The following is a 20,920-nucleotide window of genomic DNA, read 5'->3' as shown; positions in this document are numbered from 1 at the left end:
GCTTCTCCTGCAGCGTCGCTCTCCATCTGTCCTGTTGGACGGCGCAGCATATTTATGATAATTGGCCTCTTCCACGCCTCGCATGTAATCTGGATATTCACATATATACGTGCATACTTGCTGGGACTCATTCGCACGCTGCATCAAAAAGCCTTCTCATTATCTGCATTGTGACAGATTCCCGTCTGGCTGTGAGTCAGAGTAGGAAATAATCACAGACCGAGTGCAAAATCACCTCGGCACTCTTTTCTTTTTACTTCTCTACACCTAGAAAATAATACAAGTGGGCAAAGAACTGCCCCCCGACCAAGAGGGGACTGTTATTCAATATATTGTTATGAATAAATGCCTAATATCCATGAATAGATGTGAATAAATCACAGCCTGATCCTGATCTTGATCTGAGAACATGAATGAATGAAGGAAGACCTTAACCGAGAACAGAGCAAGTCCTTCTAACCCAAACAGTGGGGAGCTGTTATGTTGAACCTCCTGTTAGTGTGAAGCTAGAGAGTTATTCAACATCTGACAACATTTTAATATCCGAATAAGTCAAAGAGTGATTTCTGTTCTTCTCTGACAGGTTTGTGTCGTATTGGACCGCAGGGCGACAACATGACCTTGGGTTTCAGCTCCCGGGGGTTTGACTCAGAGTCGTGCAGGGCTGCAGCCTTTCCCAGCATGCAGTGTGTGACAGGTAGAGTGCCCTGTAGGCAGGCTGCCAGTCAATGACACCGACTGACACAGACAGAATTCACCGGATCTGCACATCTTTGGAGTGGAAACCACAACACACAGAGGAAACAAAGTGGAGGGATGTAAACACAGCAAAGAGACTCAACACACACTCCTGCTTCCCTGCCTTGTGCACTCAGACAGCAATAAAACCAATCCATACTACCTGTTAGTCACCTTTGACCTCCCCCGTCCAGCTCAGCACCTTGTCCAACCCTCTCCCCCAGTGAGAGCGAGTGTGTGTGGGCAGATGTGTGTGTGTGTGTGTGTTATCCCTCTGAGCCAGATGGTGCATTTACATTAGCTCTATGCAACGGGAGCAGCGGCACGCGGCCAAGACTGTGAAGCATAGAGCAGGCAGCCAGAGCATCTGGTGGGTCTGTGCTGACGTGGGTCTGCACATCAGACAGACCCGACTACTCACCCACGAGCAGGCAGCATACTGGCCCACAGTCAGATCACAAAGTCAGATAAACAATCATATTCAGGAAGTTAATTAGCCATTAGTCATTGGGCCAAAGCATTTGTCAGCCGGGGAGAAAGACAGAATCCTGGCCCGGACCGCCATCAGCCACGACCCAGGGAATGGAATTAGAGGGGGAGAGGCGGAGGGGGGGGTGTTTATTGGAGTTTGGTTGGAGAAATAAGGGAAGAGGCTCGCCCACAGTGGAGATGGATCTGGGCACAAAGCAGAGCGACAGAGAATGTTCTTTGGATTTCACCACCATGTTCAATGAATATTCCAATGCAGGGAAATGAGAAAAGCTTTTAGTCAGACTCAACATGACACTCTTTTAGTGTGTGGAGTGCAGAATGGACAAGTTAATGACATTGTACACACACGTCACACAGCAGAAATCAGAATTAAAGAGACAAGATGTATGTCCTTATGGAGCACCAGATGGTTGAACTCTTTCAGTGAAAACAACATCACTTCATGTTTCTAAAGAATCAGGTCTTACTTGTGTTTTTCCTATTTCTTATTTCTTTCTTATTATCGTCTTCTAACTTTACCAGTGCAGTGAGAATATTTCAAACCGTTTACCATAAAAGTCAAGTTGTTCCATGAAACTATGATGTTTTAGAGCTGAAACAAAACAGACGGATCGCTGAGCTGTAAAAACATTCCTCCACATTTTACTGTCACATGATTCAGGTTTGATTGTTGCTTAGGGAGCAAATGATGGGAAGATTTTAAAATGAACCACATAGATTTCAAAGTGTTATTTGTCGTTTAAATGATGGACTGAGATTGCAAAAATGTTCACAAGCAAAAGCCTTGAATTAAACATTATCTTGTTTAGTTGCTTTGTTGTGATATTCAAACTTGTTTGGTAAATTCCATTCTCTTCCGTCCACAGTGTGTGTGTGGACTGAGCTCACTGCCTTGGCTGCAGTGTGTGACATTTTCAGATGGTGTTGCATTACACCAAGGTTAAAAATAATAAATATGAAATATGTTGCTTTAATCAATTAAAAAGATCCATGTGAATTATTGCTGAAATAAGCAGCAGCACTACTACAGTAGCCATAACCATTTATTACCTCTCACAATGCTGCTCATGCAGCAAAGTGCTTTGAACTTCGCTGCAGAGCAGCAAAGGAAAGGGAATGAGGATGATGTAGAGCAACATAAAGCATGTGTGTGTGTGAGCCTCGAGCAGGGGGTTACACACTCATGCATCACCGCGGGGCTGCTCTCCCGCTTGGCCCGCAGGACTCTGGGAGTGTTTGTCTCACCTCCAGCAGGGTCTCCCTCAGCACCCCGGCGCCACTCACCCCCCAAAACTACATCCCCTCTCCCATCATGCCTGAGGGAACAGTTTAATCAAAGGCCACCTCGGTGCAGAGGACACCAATCACCACCCCCCCCCTCCTCATGCTGCTGCAGTCAACAAACACCCGAGTGGACAATGTCTCCCCTCTGCTACACCAGCTGTAAACACACTCAGACCATTGTTGCGTAATGACTGTAATTTACTGGGAAGAGGACGGAATCACAATTTGTTTGGCTTTTAAAGGTTTTTTCATGTGAATGGACTGATGATTGACAATATTTAATTAAACCCATTAGTGGAAATCCTATCTATTCTCTAATTCACCCTCAATCAGAACGAGCTTCATTTTTTTGTCCGATCTGGTAATACAATCCATTCATTCTCTCTAATGACCTGTCAGCTGTTATCATCATGTTAACAATGACTTTATTGCAAAAAGAGCCAACGCCACATTCCGATATGAAGGAGGTCGTACTGTAACCATATTTCACAGTTCCAATCCCCCAAATGGACCCCCTGCCCAACCTCCTCTCCTGGTGTGACGCCCTGCGTGGAAAAATATGGTGAAATATGGGTGATGTGATGATTGAAGCGGCTGGTGAAAGCTTCTGCGGCTCTCATCTTCATGTATACACTGTTGCTCATTCACCCCAGACAGGACAGCACCGCACGCCTGCATTAAAACGGCCTCGTCGTCATTTGTCACCGAGCCCAGGGGTAATGAACAGGGTGAATTGGATGTACTCTCTAATTATGGAAAGGACAAAAAGCCAGTCAGATTCCCTTGTCAAGGTCCTCCTCCAGCGGCACCGCGGGGAGCAGCTCTCACTCATAAATCAGCGGCAGGATACAGATCTGCACTGGATTACTGAGAACATAAAAGGGGGAAATATTGGCCCGTGTGGACCCGAGACTATCAACCATGTAACAGTGAATGACAGGCAATAAGTAGGTGCCCGGGCCTCCAGTGTGTTATGGGCGTCGTAAATGCCTTCTGATCAGCATCACGCCACCGCTCCAGCCCCCACAACAGCAGCAGCAGAGGCAGAGGCAGCGGCAGCCATCTTTCACCAGTAACCTCATCATCAAAGCTGCTCTACAGGCGCCATAACCTCGGTGTAACTCTTAACAGCATTAACATCGATCACTGCGCCCCTGGTTGCCGGTCGCTTCCACGCTCGGGTTTGCACGGCGACTCAGAGCCGCCCGGTGAAGCGAACGCAGAAGTAATGAGCCTCCAGCACCGACGCTTTCACCAACGAGTGAAATAAAGTTTGTGTTAGAAATTGGCTGGAGTAGAAGGTCACTAAAATGAGATGTTGAGCTCGTTCGTCTTTCATGCAACCGGATGATGAACTCACACATCAATCTGCACAATGGACTCTTTCACTACTTCCTGATATCTGAGTACATTTTCCTGCTGAGACTTTCACTACCTTCACTTCAGTAAAGGATATGATTTCTCTCAAAGTCACAGATGATGTCTAAAAACAGCACGACCTCATCGCTGCAGTCGTCATCTTATCTCTTAGGTCCTATTATTTCGGCAAAATTGGAATCTGAGAAGCCGCTGTTTTATTATTTCCTCATGTAGATTCTTCTAACTCTGGGGAATGAAGAGTCCACATGGAGCCACAGTGAGGTCGTGTTTTTACGAGGCGCTTGTTGACCTTCGCCACACTTTGATGTCATTTCCCCCGTGAGAAATTATCAACATAAAATTGGGCTACAGTCACTGTGAAGCCCTGGGAAGCTCCAGCATGTGTTTACCCAGCGGACAGGAGGGAGATGTTTTCATGCTCCAGATATTCCTCGGGTTCTGTGGTTTGAAACTGAAGACACACATCGCCTGCAGCAACAGCGTAAATGCCGAAATGAATGAAGGCTCTTTCTCGTTATGGCCCATTTGCCATATTGGTCATCTTCCTAAATCTCCTTGTTAAGGCTCAGGGAACGTTGTGCCTGTTACCCTTTCATTGCCCTTCAGTAGGACGGAGCTTTTTATTCCAAAAGCCTTTTAGCTTTGTTGTTGTGGAGCCTCGGTGAGTAATCTGCCATTATTCCCCTGCTGACACCAATGTGGATTATTTCTGTTTGGAAAGTCTTTGTTTCTCCCAGGAGAACTTATTATATCCCAGTTATTTCACCAGCAGCACACACACACACACACACACACACACACACTGGAAACTCTGGCAATACACACATGGCTCCTCCATGAAGTCAGTGTGTATTATATGCTGATTATCTGTCTGCTGTATGGCCTCTTTGATGTAGTCTATCTGCAAATGAATGAATACACTTTCTATTCAAGAGAGGATACCCAAACCACATTATCCTCTTAGAATTTAGCATAAAGCAGCACTCAAGTAGTCTCTCTAGTTATCTTATTTATATATATTATTCTTTATTTAGCTGTTTATATATATGTGTGTGTGTGTGTGTGTATAGATGATTATGTGTACAGTATAGTAGTGTTTGTCATACAGTATGTTGCTCATGATTATTGTATCTAATCGTGTCATGTTCCTAAGAATCCACATTTTCTAGTTTTTCATTATTTCGTTCAAGCTACAACAGAATTGGAGACACTTTACTCTCCAGTCTCCAAGATTTACACATGTTTAAAACATTGACTCAACAGAATGGAAAATAAATTGTAATATTCACCTTGTGTCTGCCATGTTTGAGCTTTAAAACCTCAGATTGTTTGTAACATTCCAGAAGGATTATTATGATTATTTCATGCAAACTAAAAACAAGATTCCTCACATTTTTGGTTGGAACTCTGCAGAATGCTGTGGCACATTCTGTCCTGTTGCCTTTTTAACCGGACTGCATCTGTCTGATGAATAAGAATCCCACTGTACCTGAGGATCCTTGAGTACATTTTACTTTTAATTGCTTCTTTTGTAGTGTATTCCGCCTCCTTTCACACCGAGGTCGTCATCTATTTCTGAATCTACCGTCACAAATTGAGAATGTGAAGAGTCTGTGGGCGCTGAAGCCGCTGAAACACAAAGAGCTGCTCCCAGGTGCTGTTACCTGGCAGCAGTGTGTGATGTGTCAAGTGGGCAGCACCAAAATCCCAAAAAGCGTGAAGTCGGAGCTGGTTTGATCCTGACTGAGAGCGCAGATGAGACACGCCAACAAAGACACGCAAACTCAGTGTGAACCCACTAATTGGCTGCATCTGTCAACAAACGGCTTTGAATCTAATCCATCAATCATAAAAAAACAACTTTCAAGGTTCTGGGTTCAGAGGTCATGATGATGCAAAATGCAAAACTTTGTTCCTAACGGCTTAGAAACTTTCCTCCAGAGTGATTAAAGTTTAACGAAGGAGGAGGAGGAGGAGCCGTAAACAGCTGGAGGAGGCAGAAGCATGAAACATGAGCACGAGGAGAACAAGCATCACTTTGTATGTTGGAGCGCAATAAATAATGCAGAGGTACAAACGGAAGCATTTTTCTCCGCAGCTGTCAGTGTGTGGCGGAATAATTCTCACATTTCATCATTCTTACAGGGAGGATGTGTGTATTTTCATATTTCTAAGCAACTTGTTATCTCTATTCGCCACTGGTAGGAATGTTGCGATCGTTTACGTGAGACGCCGTCTGGTCAATAAAGCGCCTAAGGGGTGAAACGCAACCTACCGGCGGCCTGTTTCTGTTTGGATCCAGGGGGTATGAGGATCAAGCTCTCCTGTAGCAGATGAGAGGTTACTTTGCATGGCAACGGCCTAGCAACGCAGGCCTGTTTACTGCCGACACCTCCAAGGTCAGCTAGTTACCTGGAGCGAAGCGTTGGACCGCAGCGTTTCCTCTCACAGCACGAGCCAGTAGCTACAAATGCTGCTGTAATGATGACAGCATCCATTTGTTCCCTTTGACCACTCGTCTGTTTCACGCACGACAACGTAAACAAGAGAGAAAGCAGCGACGTGTAAGCTGTGAGCGACACAGACATGTGAGCTAATGAGCTCAACATGGCAGCAGATGTGAGTTTAACAGCGGCTCGACATCGTCACGGTAACTTAAGGAACAATTACAGGGTCGTTCTTCAGATTTGTCAAACGGAAACTCTCTTCTGTCCTGTCCTGCATCTCCATCTGTTTTCTGCCGGCGCTGCTTGTTTGTGTCCGTTACTCCCAGCGCGCCTTCACCCAACACGTGTGAGTGATGAGCGGCCTGCGAGGCTGCCACGCTCGCGGCTATTTAGATATTAGTCCATATATCAGCCGTGTGGCGGCGGGTTGACGTGGTCAGTGTGTTTACAGACGACTCCTCTGCTCGGACATGGTGCAATACACACTGTACATACAATACACACTGACAGACTGTAATCTCTACTCTCTGCATCGTGTCCTTTCATTACACTGAGTAGCACCTGTGAATATGGTGGCATTGGACAGACCTCGGTGGATGTGTGTGTGTGTGTGGGTGTGTGTGTGAAGAGGGAGGACATGATGAGAGACGTGAGACGAATATGAGGAACGTCATCACTGCTTTTACTCTTTCTGCAACGCCGGCGATTGCATTTCTGCACCCGTCATTGGTTCTTTATTACGCTCGTCAGGATTCCATCGGACGAAACGTTGCACGATTTCTGCAGTTATCCCGAAAAGAGGAGATTGCGGAATGTTACATGGAGTGGAAAACGAGGACAGATCCTCTGCAGGGAGGAGACGTGCGGAGGAGACGGAGCTGCCTCGCTTGTTTGCTATGTTTAGGGTGTATGGAGCAAAGTTTGGTGTCTGGGTCCTGGAGGCGTTGTCGGGAGTTATGTGTGGTGTTGATGGCGGCTCGACTCAACAGGAAACGTCTACAAATATGGATTAGTTTAGATGAAAAGGGAAGACGCCATTAGTCAAGATCATTTTCCTTTACATTTTTCTTTCCCAGAGCTGCGGAGCATTTCGATAAATCCCAACACACACACACACACACACACCCTCCCCCTGCAGGGGGCCGACAGTTATAGATTCCTCTTTAAAACGAGCAGCGCAGCTCTGATGAAACAAACCGCCTCCATCTGCATCTTTAAAGAATCCATACGCCGTTTTCTACGTCGATGACTAATTCATTTCAGTGGCGTAAAATCCATGAACTGCGTGGGTTTTATTATTTAAAGCTCCTGTTGTTTTTAAAATGATTAAACTATGTGGTGAGATGTTGGAGGCGACGGCTCAGCGTGTCGCTTCATTCACACGACTCACAGATTCTATAGGTGGAGTTGAATGAATTCAGTCTTGGGAGGCGTTGTTCATTTTCTTTATTCCCCACAGAGCGGAAAAGAAAAGAGACGAGCATTCACAAGTTAACAAACTCAGATTAACAACAGAAGTGACACAACACTGACATGTACAGCTCAGTCACCTGCAGGGAGAGATGCAGGTGAGTGTGTGTGAGGGGGAAAAAGTGATTTCTGCAACTGAAAGAATCTCAGTGTTATTACATTCCATGTATGTCACACACACACACACACACACACACACACACACACACACACTCACACTCACACACACGCACGCATGAGTTACACAAGGACACTTGACCTGAAAATGAAGAGGCAAAGTGCTTCACCAAAGAAAAAATTATTGTAATAATTTCTTGAGCTCGGAAACAAAAAAGTCGTGAGGACGCACTCGAGTCGCTGCAAAGAAGGTATTTAACCGGGAGTCGAGACGAGAACGAGTCCTTAACAACGTGAACCCTCACATCTAAAATGGCAGCAATTACCTGGAGTGATCAGCGCAAGAGTGAGAGCCAGAAACGAGCAAGACTTTAATGATGAAGAGCATTGAAGTTCACAGCTTTGTTCCATAGACTTTTAAAAACACAGTCTGAACTCTTTCTTTTTTCTCTTTCCTCTTTAGTTTCACATTATTCCAGCTCCCTGCAGCTGCACGTCTGCTGCCGTGTGTTAAGAGCCATTTGCATTTATACAACGTGGCCAGATGAGCGAACTCGGCTACGGTTTGAAGGCGATCAGCTACACCAGAGAGGGAAGAGAGCAGGAAGCAGAGCCAAGGCTGCTCTCTCTCTCTCGCCCACTCAGAGAGGAGAGAGGGGGGGGTGTGTCTGTGTGTGTGTGTGTGTGTGATAAAGATAACAGCACACACTTTCACTCCGCAGAGAGGGGAGTGGTCGTTTGAATTGTAATCTCTGAAACAACGATTACAAACAATTTCACACCTCACCAAGTTACAAATTGGGACACAATCTGGCCAATTTGACTGCAGGGCTTCATGGTTGCCCTTCATGCTGCCTTCCGTCTCTGCGACAGGAGGGAGAGAATCTGGAGGGACAAAGTGCTTCGGAATGGCTGTGGGAGTCGGCGCTCCGACTGGGAGCCTAAATAAGTGTGTGTGTGTGTGTGCCATAATGCTGAATGGCGTGTAAACTAAAGACGTCGATGACGTTGTGATGAACGTCGATGGATACAGACGCAGGGTCGGCGTTTGAACACAGAAGAAGAAGTTCCCTCCCTCCCTCCCTTCTCTGCTCTGCACCCGGCTCTCCATTTGATTCGTGGAGGCGCACATGCATGGGTGAACCTGACAGCCTCCCCCCCGTGAGATGATTCATGGTGGGCCCTCGCCCCTCCATGATACAGATCATAAATCCACCCGGGCTCTGCCAGCTCGTTCCTGGGTGAAAACAATGGAGCGAATATAAACGAGTTTGCGGCTCCGGGATCTAAAGGGAGTTTACAAACAAACAAATCAGCTCCGGGAATTATTGATAAGAGGAAGGAGACTGGGATAAAAAATGGAATCGGGGAGGAAAAGTTGCCGTCTGGCTCGTTATAAGTTAGAGTGGAAACACAGTGGAGATGAAGCGGAGCTGCCAGATGGGCTGAGTGGCAAAGTTTAACAGATGTACATCAATTATGTAACATTCATCTGATATGGATTCATCATGTCAGCATCCTTCCACACCAGCAGAGCCAGAGTCTGAGCAGCTTTTAAATGGAGCTTCCCTACATGACGCAGCGTCGGATCACTTTGATCTCGACCGCTCTGCATGGGCGTCTAACCCCCAACCTACCTACCGCCCGCTCCGCTCCTTCCTGCCATACATTCAGCTGGAGGGCGTTTACATTAAGCTGAAGCTCGCTCGTTATTCAAGGCCGACTCAGACGGAGCGAGACGCCGACGCACACACACACACACACACACACACACACACACACACACACACACACACACACACACACAAAGCTGCTGCTGGGATTCAACCGCAGGGTTTCTGGGCCTCCTGCTGGTTTGTTTAAAACACTGATTTAACACAATCTTCCTCTTTTTTTTCGGTTAAAAAAAAAAGTCCTTAACTTCTTCTGTTACATAGCAACCAACAGAAACAGAACATTTGAGTGAACATGAGCAGAATGAGGACATCTTCTCTGGTTCTCTGCTCTCTTTGCACTTTAAAACGATGATAACAGTCAGCACATGTACAGCTGTGATAAGAGTTCAATCGGGATTCAATTCGGGCGACAAATCAATCAATTCATCATGTAAACATCGTGATGGGACAGAAGCTGGTGTATTCTGGGTCACACACCTTAGTTAGTGTGAATGCAGGTGTGTGTTTCACGTCCAGTCCCATATTCAGTCAAACACACACTCCTGTTGCTGCTCCTAAAGTCGACGTGGTCGACGTCACAGAGCGTTCTTCTTCTTCATTATAAAACAAAAGTAATAAAGTGTGGGCTCCCCTCTAGATTACAATACAGTGTGTGAAAGTGCTGAAGTCCAACCGAAGCATACAGCGACTCCAGCCCGGCCCTGACATCGCCACGCTGGAGCTACGTCTCTACTAAGGTGACTTCCTGTTCCGTGAAAGTGTCAGTGAGTGTGTGTGGTGGTAAACGTTGCGCCTCAGATGCTCGGCGGTGGTGTATTACATCAGAAGCGGTGCGGATCTCCTCCCGACTCCTCCCCTCAGGTGCACGCCGCCCATCGGGAGACGACTAATCACAGCCGCTTCAGGTCTGAGCCCGACTGCGAACCCGACGCCCCTCGCCACTCTCCTGATTACTCAGCCCCCTCGCCGTGTCCTCGAGCGACCGCGCTCAAACGTGACGGACCACCCCGACGCGGCAGGGGGGGGGAGACATACTTTCACGCACGTCGATACGCCAGACAAAGAGGCACAAAGCTGGACGAGCAAATGAAGGAGAGAGAGAGGGAGAACAGGTTGCGGAGTGCATTGTCCTCTGTGCACATACAATGAACTGCAGAGTCAATCGCAGGCACAAAATGATAATAGAATGCAATTAACTTCAAACGCTTTCACTGGACACATAAATCTCTCCCTCCGCAGGGTCACAAATGACTTCACTCCTTCCACTGGGATAGAATTTCTAATTGCACGTTGCTCTGCGTGCCGTGATAGCCTCTCCGTCGGCGCCACACACATTCAGGAGTGTGAGGAACTTTATCTTTACCCGATACATTAGCGACGTCACGCCGACGCCTAAACGCCTCTGGGTTGAACGTCTTCAAAACGGGGAGAGGAAGGAAGGGGAAAGGGAGGAAAGCGTTGGATTTATCTATCGTTGAATAGATTGTGTTACAGGGATTGGACTCGGCCGGCTGGCGTTGCCTTCAGGACGACCTTGTGCGCCGAGGCTTCTTCAGACGGACACAGTGGAGTAAATTAAAGGTGACAGCGTCTGTCTGCCGTCCTCCCGCAGTCAGAGATGAAGGCCTGAACCGCACTCGTTAGGGATTAATTATAGTTTGACAGGAGACAGACGCGGAGGAAGCGGAGTGGGCGAGCTCCGTCAGGCGTCCATGGCAACGGGGCTGCAGATGCCGAGCCTTCGCCAACCCCCCCCGGCTGACGAGGTCACCGCCAGTGGACGTGTTTGTTTCTGTTTTTCCGTGACTTCACCTTCACCAGGGAGGGATGGAGGGATGGAGGGATGGATGGATGGAGGGATGGATGGAGGGATCAGTCGTTTAGCCTCCGCAGAGCCAGCAGAGAAATGGAGGAGATTTACACTGAATATTGAAGCGGCCGGCGGTTTGTCATCGCTGCTCAAATGTCTCCACCTCTGAGCCTCAGAGAGCGAGGGCGTCCTGGATACCAGCCGGCGACCCGGGCCCGGAGAAGAAACACTATAAAAATGGTTAATTGATGGATAAGGATTAGTGCAATAGAATGGAGGTTTGTTGGAGCACTCCGTTAGAGACTCGTCTGGTCCCCGGCTGGTGATGGCGATGGCGTGGCGTTTTGGACCGGTGTCAGGTGTCACGACAGTTGCCACGGCGGGTTGAAGAACTTGATGTCGCGAGTCTTGGCCCACTTGGCGAACACGGTCTTCTCCGTGATGAAGCGGTGCCCGCCGTAGGGGGCGCTCTCGTGGAGGAGGTACTCGGCACACTCGTCCCTGTTGCCCGCCTCGTAGTAATGATATGGAACCTTCCTGTAGCCCTCTGACCTGAGGGAGAGGGGGGGAGAGAGAGAGGGAGACACAGAGGTCAGGGGTCATTCAGTGTTACTGTTACATATTACGAAATGAGGTCTGTGCTGTTTAATCTTCCTGTATAATCACGTCTTCCTCTCCTCTTCCTCATCTCTCTTTTGCTTCTGTGAGTTTTGCATTTCCATCCCCGTTCTTGACTTGCAGCCGTATATCACCGCTGGCCTTGGTGCTGAATGGCTTGAAAAGCTCTTTTATGATGTAATGGGTTAACTGGCTTATTAAACTGCTAAAGTGATGCCATCACCCCAAATATCTCACATCTCCTCAGCATCAACCCGTCTCCCCTGCAGGCGTCCCAGAGCTTTATGCTTCCCTGGCTCGCAGAGAAACGAGGCTGTAAATGATCCCAACACATTCCTGCAACAAAGTCCTGCAGCAGACACGTCACCGTCCACATACTTCTGTCAGAGGGTTGGTAAATACTGCAGGGCGCACGGGACCTGCTAAAGACCTTTGTTACTGTGTGTGTGTGCGTGTGTGTGTGTGTGTGTGCAGCACGTTAAGCTGAGTCGCTGTTTCAGAGACGTTTGTTCATTAAAGAGACTTTTAACTAAACTACACGTGACATAAAGCAAACGCCTGTTCATGCTTAACTGGGATTTAGTGCCTGTAAACGTTTGGGCTGCTCTGTTTCTACACACTTATCTAACACACTTTAAGATAAAATACATTTATGGTCCTCCAGAGCCGATGTAAACATGGAAATGAGGGAACCGGACGCTCCACTTTGAATCCCTCGGTGTGTGTGTGTGTGTGTCTGCAGTTTGCATCTTCAAGTCGATTGATTGGGGATCGATAGAACAGAAGTCCAGTGGTCAGCAGGGTGGAGTCACGCTGAGCTCCTGTTAATAAGTGGCAGCTGCATGAGTGTACGTGTGTGTAAAAGTGTCATTTGGAGACGGAACAAAGCGGAGAAACAGGCGTTGAAACAGCCTGCCAGCGGGCCCACAGTGAAGATGGCCGCCTGCCAACGCAACGCACGAGCCGGCCGCCGCTGCTCTCTGTGCGTCACATGGTCTCACACGCCGCAACAACAAACGCGCTCTGTTGTCGTCCCTCCAACCTCCACGTCTCTCACTTCTGAACGCTTCCTGTTGGTGCCACTGCGCTCTGCTGTGGTGGCACTAAATTGTCCGACTCAGTGAAACACAAAACCCCTCTGTCTCTCACAGGACGGATGGAAACAGGTGAGGGACGAGAGAGGACGCCTCGCTCAATCAGAACAACCATGGCGGAGGATGAATTAGAGAGAGAGAGAGAGAATGAGAGAGTAGAGAGGAGAGAGGAGAGGAGACAGGAGACAGGAGCTCTATGCCTCCATCACAGTTCATGCCCGGAGCAACAACATGTTGTTTGTCATCGCCTCTCGTGGCCTCGCAGCCAGACAGTAATCACTCGCCCTCCAGTGGAAAGAGAAGACGTCAGACTGATACACGAATAAAACTTTACAGGGAGGAGGAGGAGGAGGAGGGAGAGGAGGAGGAGGAAGGTGCCTGAGATCCTCCACCTGCATGCTGCTGTGTGTTGCGGGTGGCAGAGCGTAATAATATTCACCCAGAAGAGAAGCCAACATGGAAATTCAGCCAGCGAATTCACAGCGTGGCCTTGAGTTATATTCCAACAGGAGCAGACCAGGTTGTGAATGCAAAAACCTGTGTGTGTGTGTGTGTGTGTGTGCGAGCGTGTGCGAGCGTGTGTGTGTCGCTTACTTGCAGTAGGTGTCGTTGATCATGCCGTAGATATGGATCTCTTTGCACATGTCCATGGCCAGGATGAGCGTGAACCACCCTGTGCTGAGATACGAACCCGACTGGATCCTGCAAACACACACACACACACACACAGAGAGAGACACACACACACACATCAGCTCTTGTAGTGTTGTATTTGCATTTTGCACGTATCCTAAATCATTTGCATTAAAGCGAACCCTGTGGATGCTAGGTGACACGTTGCGTGGCTGTGACCTCTGTGCTCTCTGCTCTGGTTTGCTGATGTCGCCGTCGGAGGCAGGGGGGAATAAAAATGACTGCCGCAGCTGTTCTGTTACAGATCGCTCTGAATAAAAGCCCCAGCCAGGGATCGAAAATGTAAATGTGAATGTAAATGTAGATGCATTTGCGAGGCGGCGCCCGGTCCGTTCACCTGCCTCGCCGCACGGCTGCCACACCGTCTCTCCTCCTTCCCCTCTGATTTCCATTTTCATTGTGTTAGGACTGATTTACCGCCGCGTGCATTAAGATGTAAAGCGAGCGAGGGTGGCGCTCTTTCAGGGGGAAGGAGTATACAATCACACGCCATTATGTGCCGAGCGGCGTGAACAGCTGAGCGAGGTAGAGAAAACACACTTTGCTGAGGCGTCGAGCCGCTCGCCCCCGGGTCAGAGCGACGCAGAACAACAACAACGCCTCAGTCGCATCTCTCTCCTCGTACAAATGTTGTTTCAAGTACTCCGCTTCATCGCCGAGTGCTGGGAAGGCCACACGATGTCATACGTGACATTATAATTGATCCAACTTCAAGGTTCTCCCAGAGGTTGGAGATCCTTTGAGTTTAACACTTTGACAATCAGTTTTATTAAGCATAGATTTATGAAAGATTCTCACGAGAAAATTAATGTTTGCTGCTTCTCTTTGCCGGTAAAAGTCAGGAGCCGCTGTTGACGCTGACATCACGCTAAGATACAAGAGTCTTAACCACGAGTGTGACAGGATGACCTCATGTTGAGTAGAACGTCTAACAGTGTGAGTACGATACAGTAAAGGAGAAGAACAATCAGGCAAAACAAATGTAAATATGTGGATTACCTGGACTTGAGTAGGTGGTTACTCACACACACACACACACACACACACACACACTCACACACACAGGAGCATCTGTAGCTTAAAGATATTCCAGTCCAACATTATGCAAACACATTCCTCATTACATGCAAGAGGGAGCAGGCTGGACGTGTACATTTCCATATGTTTCACAGGTGCGCTTGTTTCCCTCTGCTGACCTGTGACGCCTCAGACTGAATCCTGATCCTCATGCAGACCTGTACTCATGCAGATCGCCCCGGAGGTGGGATGTGATCCAAAAAATTAAATCAATTCTGATAAAAGTCAGCAAAGCAAACTCAACTTCAGCCCTTCCGGATATCGTATAAGCGCAAAGTGTGTGTGTTGGGCAAACAGTGGGAAGCCCGGGAGGTGTCAAGAGTCACACACACACACTGAAGCTGGGCACAGGAGGAAATCACAAAAATGTAATTTGTGGTAATAAGGGAGTGAGAAGCACATTATCACCGATACACAGCTCGGCCCTCACAGCTGTCAACACATCAGCGCTGACCTGCATTATTCATCGGCCATTTGTATCACTCTGGTAGTCGATATATACACACACACACACGCACGCACACACGCGCATTCGTCCCCAGTAGTGCGCTGAATGTCCTGGAGCAAAAAGCCTTGCCAGAATAAATAAGTGGACGCGATGTGCTGACCTGATAAAGAAGGTTTCAAAGCTCACGTCTGGCAGCGGAGGAGGAGGATGAAGAGGAGGAGGAGGAGGAGCAAGAGGAGCAGAAGGCCCGGCACGGCTCGATGTGTTTACATACGACAATTACAGAGGGAGACGCTTCATAGAGAGGACGCCTTCTTGTGTGTGTGTCCACGTCAAGGAGGGCAGAGAGAAGTGGCTTGGAAAGAGCAAACAAATGTGTGATGGGGTGTGTGTGTGTGTCTCCACGCCGCCTCGTACACACACTGTCCGCCGTGACACAGTTTGGTTGAGAGATTCCGATATTATAAAGCGGTTTTGCACACGCAGGGGAAGATAAAGGAGAGAGTAAAGTCAGCAGAGGATTCCTTTCTTCTCTTCTTCTTCTTCTCTTCGGTACAAAGCCCAGACAAGCGAGGGAGGAGAGACCAGACGCTCGGAGGCGAGGGGTGCTTGAGTAATGAGGTCAGACAATCTGCCGGGGGTAAAATAATCCCCCAAGTGTGACTGCGCAGGAGCCTTACCTGCCCGAGCGCCAGAGGCTACAGAGCAGAGAGAGAGAGACAGAGAGAGAGAGAGAGAGAGAGCGGCCCCGCATCCGCCACTCTCTTGACATTCACAGCAGGAGGCCGTGAGAAATCTAAGACGGAGGACGACTTAGGTCAAACACGCTCCGTACATCAGCCCTGCAGGTACGAGAACAGGATGTGACACCTGTGGAGAACACCCAGCCGCCCTGACTCAGCTTCTTTGTGAGGCGTTGATCTTTACAATGGAGATCTCAACGGATTAGGGGAGAAAGTGGGTGTGGATAGAAGCAATAATGTATACACTATAGATGATTTGGTTGATGGACTTAAATGGCTGTAACTCCGTGGTTAAGCATCGATCGTCCACCCACAAACAAACCAAACATGAAGAGAACCAGAACCTTCCCTCCTCTGAGTGACAGTTATTGTATTTCATTGTGAAGCATCGGTAAAAAATTTCCAGCAGTTTTTGGATCAATACCACTAATTTAGATGACTAAGTGCTTTGATCGTTCCAGTTCCTCGTCCAATTAACTTCACCTCTATTCAGACTTTGAGTTCGGTTAGGAGCGCTGCTGTTGCACTCAGGATCAGAGAGAGAGAGAGAGAGAGAGAGAGAGAGAGAGAGAGAGAGAGCGGCGCAGTGCGGTAACTCCCTCTCTTTCAGCCGGCTCAGCGTTTGCCCCGGCTCGTCGGCAGAGAGGACATCATCCATTCTGTGGCGTCGCAGCTTCAGAGACAATCAGCAGGGAGCATTTCATCAGGGCCCAGTCGGGTCTTAAAGGAAAGTGGGTGTTATATCAGCCATGTATCTGCCTGTTAATCTCTCATCTTCCCTTCTTCTGCGCCGTATTGTGAGGCTGGCAGTGCCATCAGAGCCGCCTGAGCCTCGACACAATGCCGTTTAAACGACGCTCTCATCGGCTTTAAACGCTTAACACTGATCTCAGCTCTGAACGCCACCTCTGCTCCTCTATTTCCCCCCCTTTTTCCTGATAAAAGCCTTTAATTGATCGTCCTTATACGAGGATAGTTAAGGTAACGAGTGGCTCCTTGGCCTGAGGATCAGAGAAACACGCCGCAGCTGAAAAGCCCCCGGAGAGCAAACAGGGAGCAAACCCACTGACAGGCTTTTCTTTCTTACCTTTCCTTTTTACACAGACAACAGACCGGCAATTACTTTCATGATGGCAATTAGCAACACTGCCACGCCGTCCTGCTGAGTCATTTCAGAATAAAACGTTGAGAATGACCTCCAAAGAAGAAGAAGAAGAAGAAGAAGATGAAGAAGACAACAGGTCTCATTCCTCTGTACCTGCGTGGTTTTGTCTTACATTTGAAAGCTTCAGAACAAAATAAGATATAAACTAATTTGACAGAACTTGTGTTAGTTTGTACTCGCAGCCGCTGAATGAGGCTCAGCCTGATGAGTCTGAGCAGAGGAGGAGGAGGAGGAGGAAGCTGAAGAGCAGAGACTTGTGGACACAAAGAAGCTCTGAAATGTATCTTTTTTTTGGATGATGAAGGTCAGAGAGAAAACATCTAGTAAGTCATTTTGTAAGTGCTTCCTTTTATTATTCAATTTTCTTTAAACGCCTCTCTCTCTCCCTCTCTCTCTCTCTTTGTTAAATTTCAAACTGGATTTCTCGGCGTTATTTTCCAAAGCAAACCCATCTAACAACAAAGCACAGGATCCTTGTTGTAAACGTGTTTATCAAAGACATTAGGACGTCCAATGTACAGTAGGTGAGTGTTTCTCTCCTTCCCGTCGTCCCTCAGTGGGAGCAGACGCTTTGCAGCCCTGCAGCGTCTCGTCTTCCCCCCAAAACAGGAAAAGCTTTTCATTGTCTGTCAGCTTGTGGGAGCTGGAATAAAAACATTTTGTTCTCACACTGCTGCACTCTGGAGCTGGATTTCTTTCTGTGTTTCTATGGTCGTCGGTTTTGTTTTGTGGGTTTTGCAGCGTTGAGTTCACGGTCGTCAGCTCTTTATTTTTGTTACGCATCAGATTTTTGCCGGTTTGTCTTGATGCCTTTTTGAAGTGGGGTTGTTTCACGGTGGGTTGACACTCAAACTGCAGGTTGTGCTGCCTTGAGCTCCCTGTCAGCTCCCACCGCCCAAAGCTGGAGCCCTAATTAACGTGTCGCACATCCAAGAGCTCTTAGAACGCGAAGGAAAAGAGCAAAAGGGAGCGAGAAGCAACACAAACACAAAGAGGAGCTCTTGTCCCTCCGTCCGTTCCAGCTTCTCGTCATCGCAGCTCTCTCTCTGGCCGTCGCAAACCTCAGCCAACTGTTAAGCGGTTGGATGCGAAATCTGATGAGCTCTTCCCACGCGGGTTCAGATCCCGCTCACGGCACCATGTTGGTTAACCGTCTGTGAATCGATGCAGGAGGCGACCTCTGCCTGCAACCGAGTCAGAGAATTAGAATTGTAAACTTTACTGACATTAAAACGTGTATCTTCCTCCGCCAGACATCTGAGCGTAGCGGTTCATACGGGATTATCAAGGCCAGTCAGAAGCGCCGGCTCATTTGCATACTGTCGACGCCCACAGCAGCTCCTTCTACTAAACGGCAGGCGGAGGCGACGGTGCCGCGTCCGTGTGCGGTTTCTGTCAGCTAACTTCACAAACTCTATTTACAGACCAAAGGCAGCGGCGCTAAATGACTGATATAGAGCAGAATTTGGGTCCTTTAATGTCACGGCGACCATGTGTGACTGCACACTCAGCTCCTGTGTGGCTATAAGTCCACACGCACACACACACGTTCACATATTATAGCATTTTTCTATTTTTCCAGGTATCTGTTGGTAAATATGAATGTTTGATGTTTGGGTAAAAAGCTTTTGAAGGTCAGCGCCGGAGCCTTTTGCTATAATAAACACATCTGCAGACGGCTGGCTGTGATGAATTGGAGCCTGCCTCGGTGTTGTGGATGGAGGTAAAGGGGCCTTGGCTCCAAACTACAGTGCAGCCGCCAAAACCAATAACAAGGCTGAGAACAGACGCTTGACATCCGCCTGCAGGGCCGGCGAGTACTCACTCCTGTTTACATCACTCCTGTGTTTAGTGGCGTTTGATGTGTGTGTGGACGTTTAGTTACTAGTGACACTGGTGGAAGCTCAGTCACTTTCTTAGGGTCGGTGACGGCTTTAGGATCAATACTCTGGTTTAGAATTGTAGATTTCCCGCTGCTTTCAAACGTGGGATATTTCAGCGTTCCCAGAGTCGGACACGTAAGCGCTCGTCTTCTTTTGTCGGTGATTTTCTCCTTGTTTCTTTCCCTGCGATTCTTTCCCACCCTTTCCTGTCCGGGGCTCTCTTCTCTGTTTGTACTCCCCGCACGCACGCACGCACGCCGCCAAAGATCTGTCCCTGCCCTCCCTCTCGCCCCCTCCGTTAGCGCCTTGTTATCCTGCTGAAGCATACGTCAATACAAGTGGAGCGCCGAGACGGTTCGGCGGAAAGACGGAGATCCTCCAAAGTCCTTGTGCCGACGTCCCAGACTCCCATAACAGGGAACAACCAAACAATCGTGACACTGACGCTGACATTTGGTGCGGCGGACTGAATTGAATAGCTTATCCCAGAGAGAGAGAGAGAGAGAGAGAGAGAGAGAGAGAGAGTGAGAGAGAGAGAGAGAGAGAGAGAGAGAGAGAGGTTGTTCTCCTGGTGCCAAACGATTCTCAGTGGTAACAACACTAACACGATATCAAAACACACTGTTAAACTCTTCACTGTGTTGTTTCTGGAGCCCCCTAGTGGTGATTTACTGCCGTTTGTTCAAATTACCGCCGCACAAACCCAATAACAGTTGAGTTATGAGCACTAACATGAACGGCACAGCGTGAGTTCTCTTCTGCCGTCTCACTAAATAACTACAAACTAATTAAGAAACTATACGATGTTTGTGCTGCAATTTGTTTATGCTGTTTTTTTTGTGAGGGGGCTTTAAAAAGCAGCCTGTTTTCACTCAGATTGCACAGCGAGCGAAGGAGGATCAGTGTGTTTTCGAGCTATAAAGCTTTGGAGATGTTCCCAAAACAAGTGGCTCCTAAATTAAAATAAGAACTCCGTCTCATTCGTCCCTTTAATCTTCCTCGGTCGTCTGCAGTCACCGTTGAGCCGCTCTGATTTTGTTTCACCTGAAATCTGAATTATTAATGTGCGCCGAGCGTTTAGAGCAGCCGAGCCACCAGCCTCTTCCTCTGCTGCGGTGACATGATGATGTGCAGGGCTGTTAGAGCCGCTGTTCTCCCCCGCGGCCTCTCTGTGCTGTTAGCGTGATCCAGGCTGCCTCGCTGGCTGACACTCTGCATGAGGAGAACATTCATCATCCTAACTTGACAGAACTCCAACCTCCGGCTCCCCTGTTGCTTTTAACAAACACAGAAAAACCCAAACGGCCCGGCAGATGGTGAGGAACGGCAAGAGGGAAAATGAAGACATATTTCTTCCCCCCCCCCTCCCTCGCTTCAACCTCCCGCCCCCACCCAGCGGCGCTCCCCCCTACCCCCCCACACACACACGCTGATCCGAAGGCTTCCCGTCGCGAGGCCTTCACTGATCTCCTCGCCTGCTCCTGGCACGCCGCGCTTTAATAATTCTCTCAGAGAGCAGAAGAAGAGGATCCTGCCGCCTTTGTGCCCATCACCACCCAGGCAGCTTCCTCTGGTTGCTCTGGCGCCTGAACACATCACCCCACGCATCTTCATCCATATTCCACGACGAAGGCCGACGGGCGTGTCAGAGTTGTTTACAGTCACCTGCTCGTTACAAAGCTCCACACACTTGTTTATGATTATAGGATTCATAATTCAGGCTGCTGTGGCGGCTGGAGGATTAAATTACAGCTGGGATCATAAATCATAATTACCTGCTTATTC

General features: G+C 48.4%; 1 protein-coding gene across 1 annotated transcript in view; it reads right to left on the bottom strand.

Annotated features, from left to right (window-relative positions):
- Window positions 1-7,770: 7,770 nt before the first annotated feature.
- The window catches only part of st6galnac3 (ST6 (alpha-N-acetyl-neuraminyl-2,3-beta-galactosyl-1,3)-N-acetylgalactosaminide alpha-2,6-sialyltransferase 3), a 48,392-nt gene continuing 35,242 nt past the window's right edge, over window positions 7,771-20,920 (bottom strand). The window contains exons 4-5 of the mRNA XM_076149390.1: window positions 13,721-13,828; window positions 7,771-11,966 (exon numbers count right to left, since the gene is read on the bottom strand). Of these exons, the coding sequence (XP_076005505.1) occupies window positions 11,777-11,966; window positions 13,721-13,828 (298 nt within the window). The 3' untranslated portion in view covers window positions 7,771-11,776. The remainder of the gene's footprint in view (window positions 11,967-13,720; window positions 13,829-20,920) is intronic.

The sequence above is a fragment of the Genypterus blacodes genome, unplaced genomic scaffold (assembly GCF_046128005.1).
Source record: "Genypterus blacodes isolate CSIRO-AG114 ecotype Tasmania unplaced genomic scaffold, CSIRO-AGI_Gbla_v1 ptg000005l_1, whole genome shotgun sequence".
Taxonomy (NCBI): domain Eukaryota; kingdom Metazoa; phylum Chordata; class Actinopteri; order Ophidiiformes; family Ophidiidae; genus Genypterus; species Genypterus blacodes.
The sequence above is the reverse complement of the archived record's forward strand: the minus strand, read 5'-3'. Positions and strand labels throughout refer to the sequence as shown.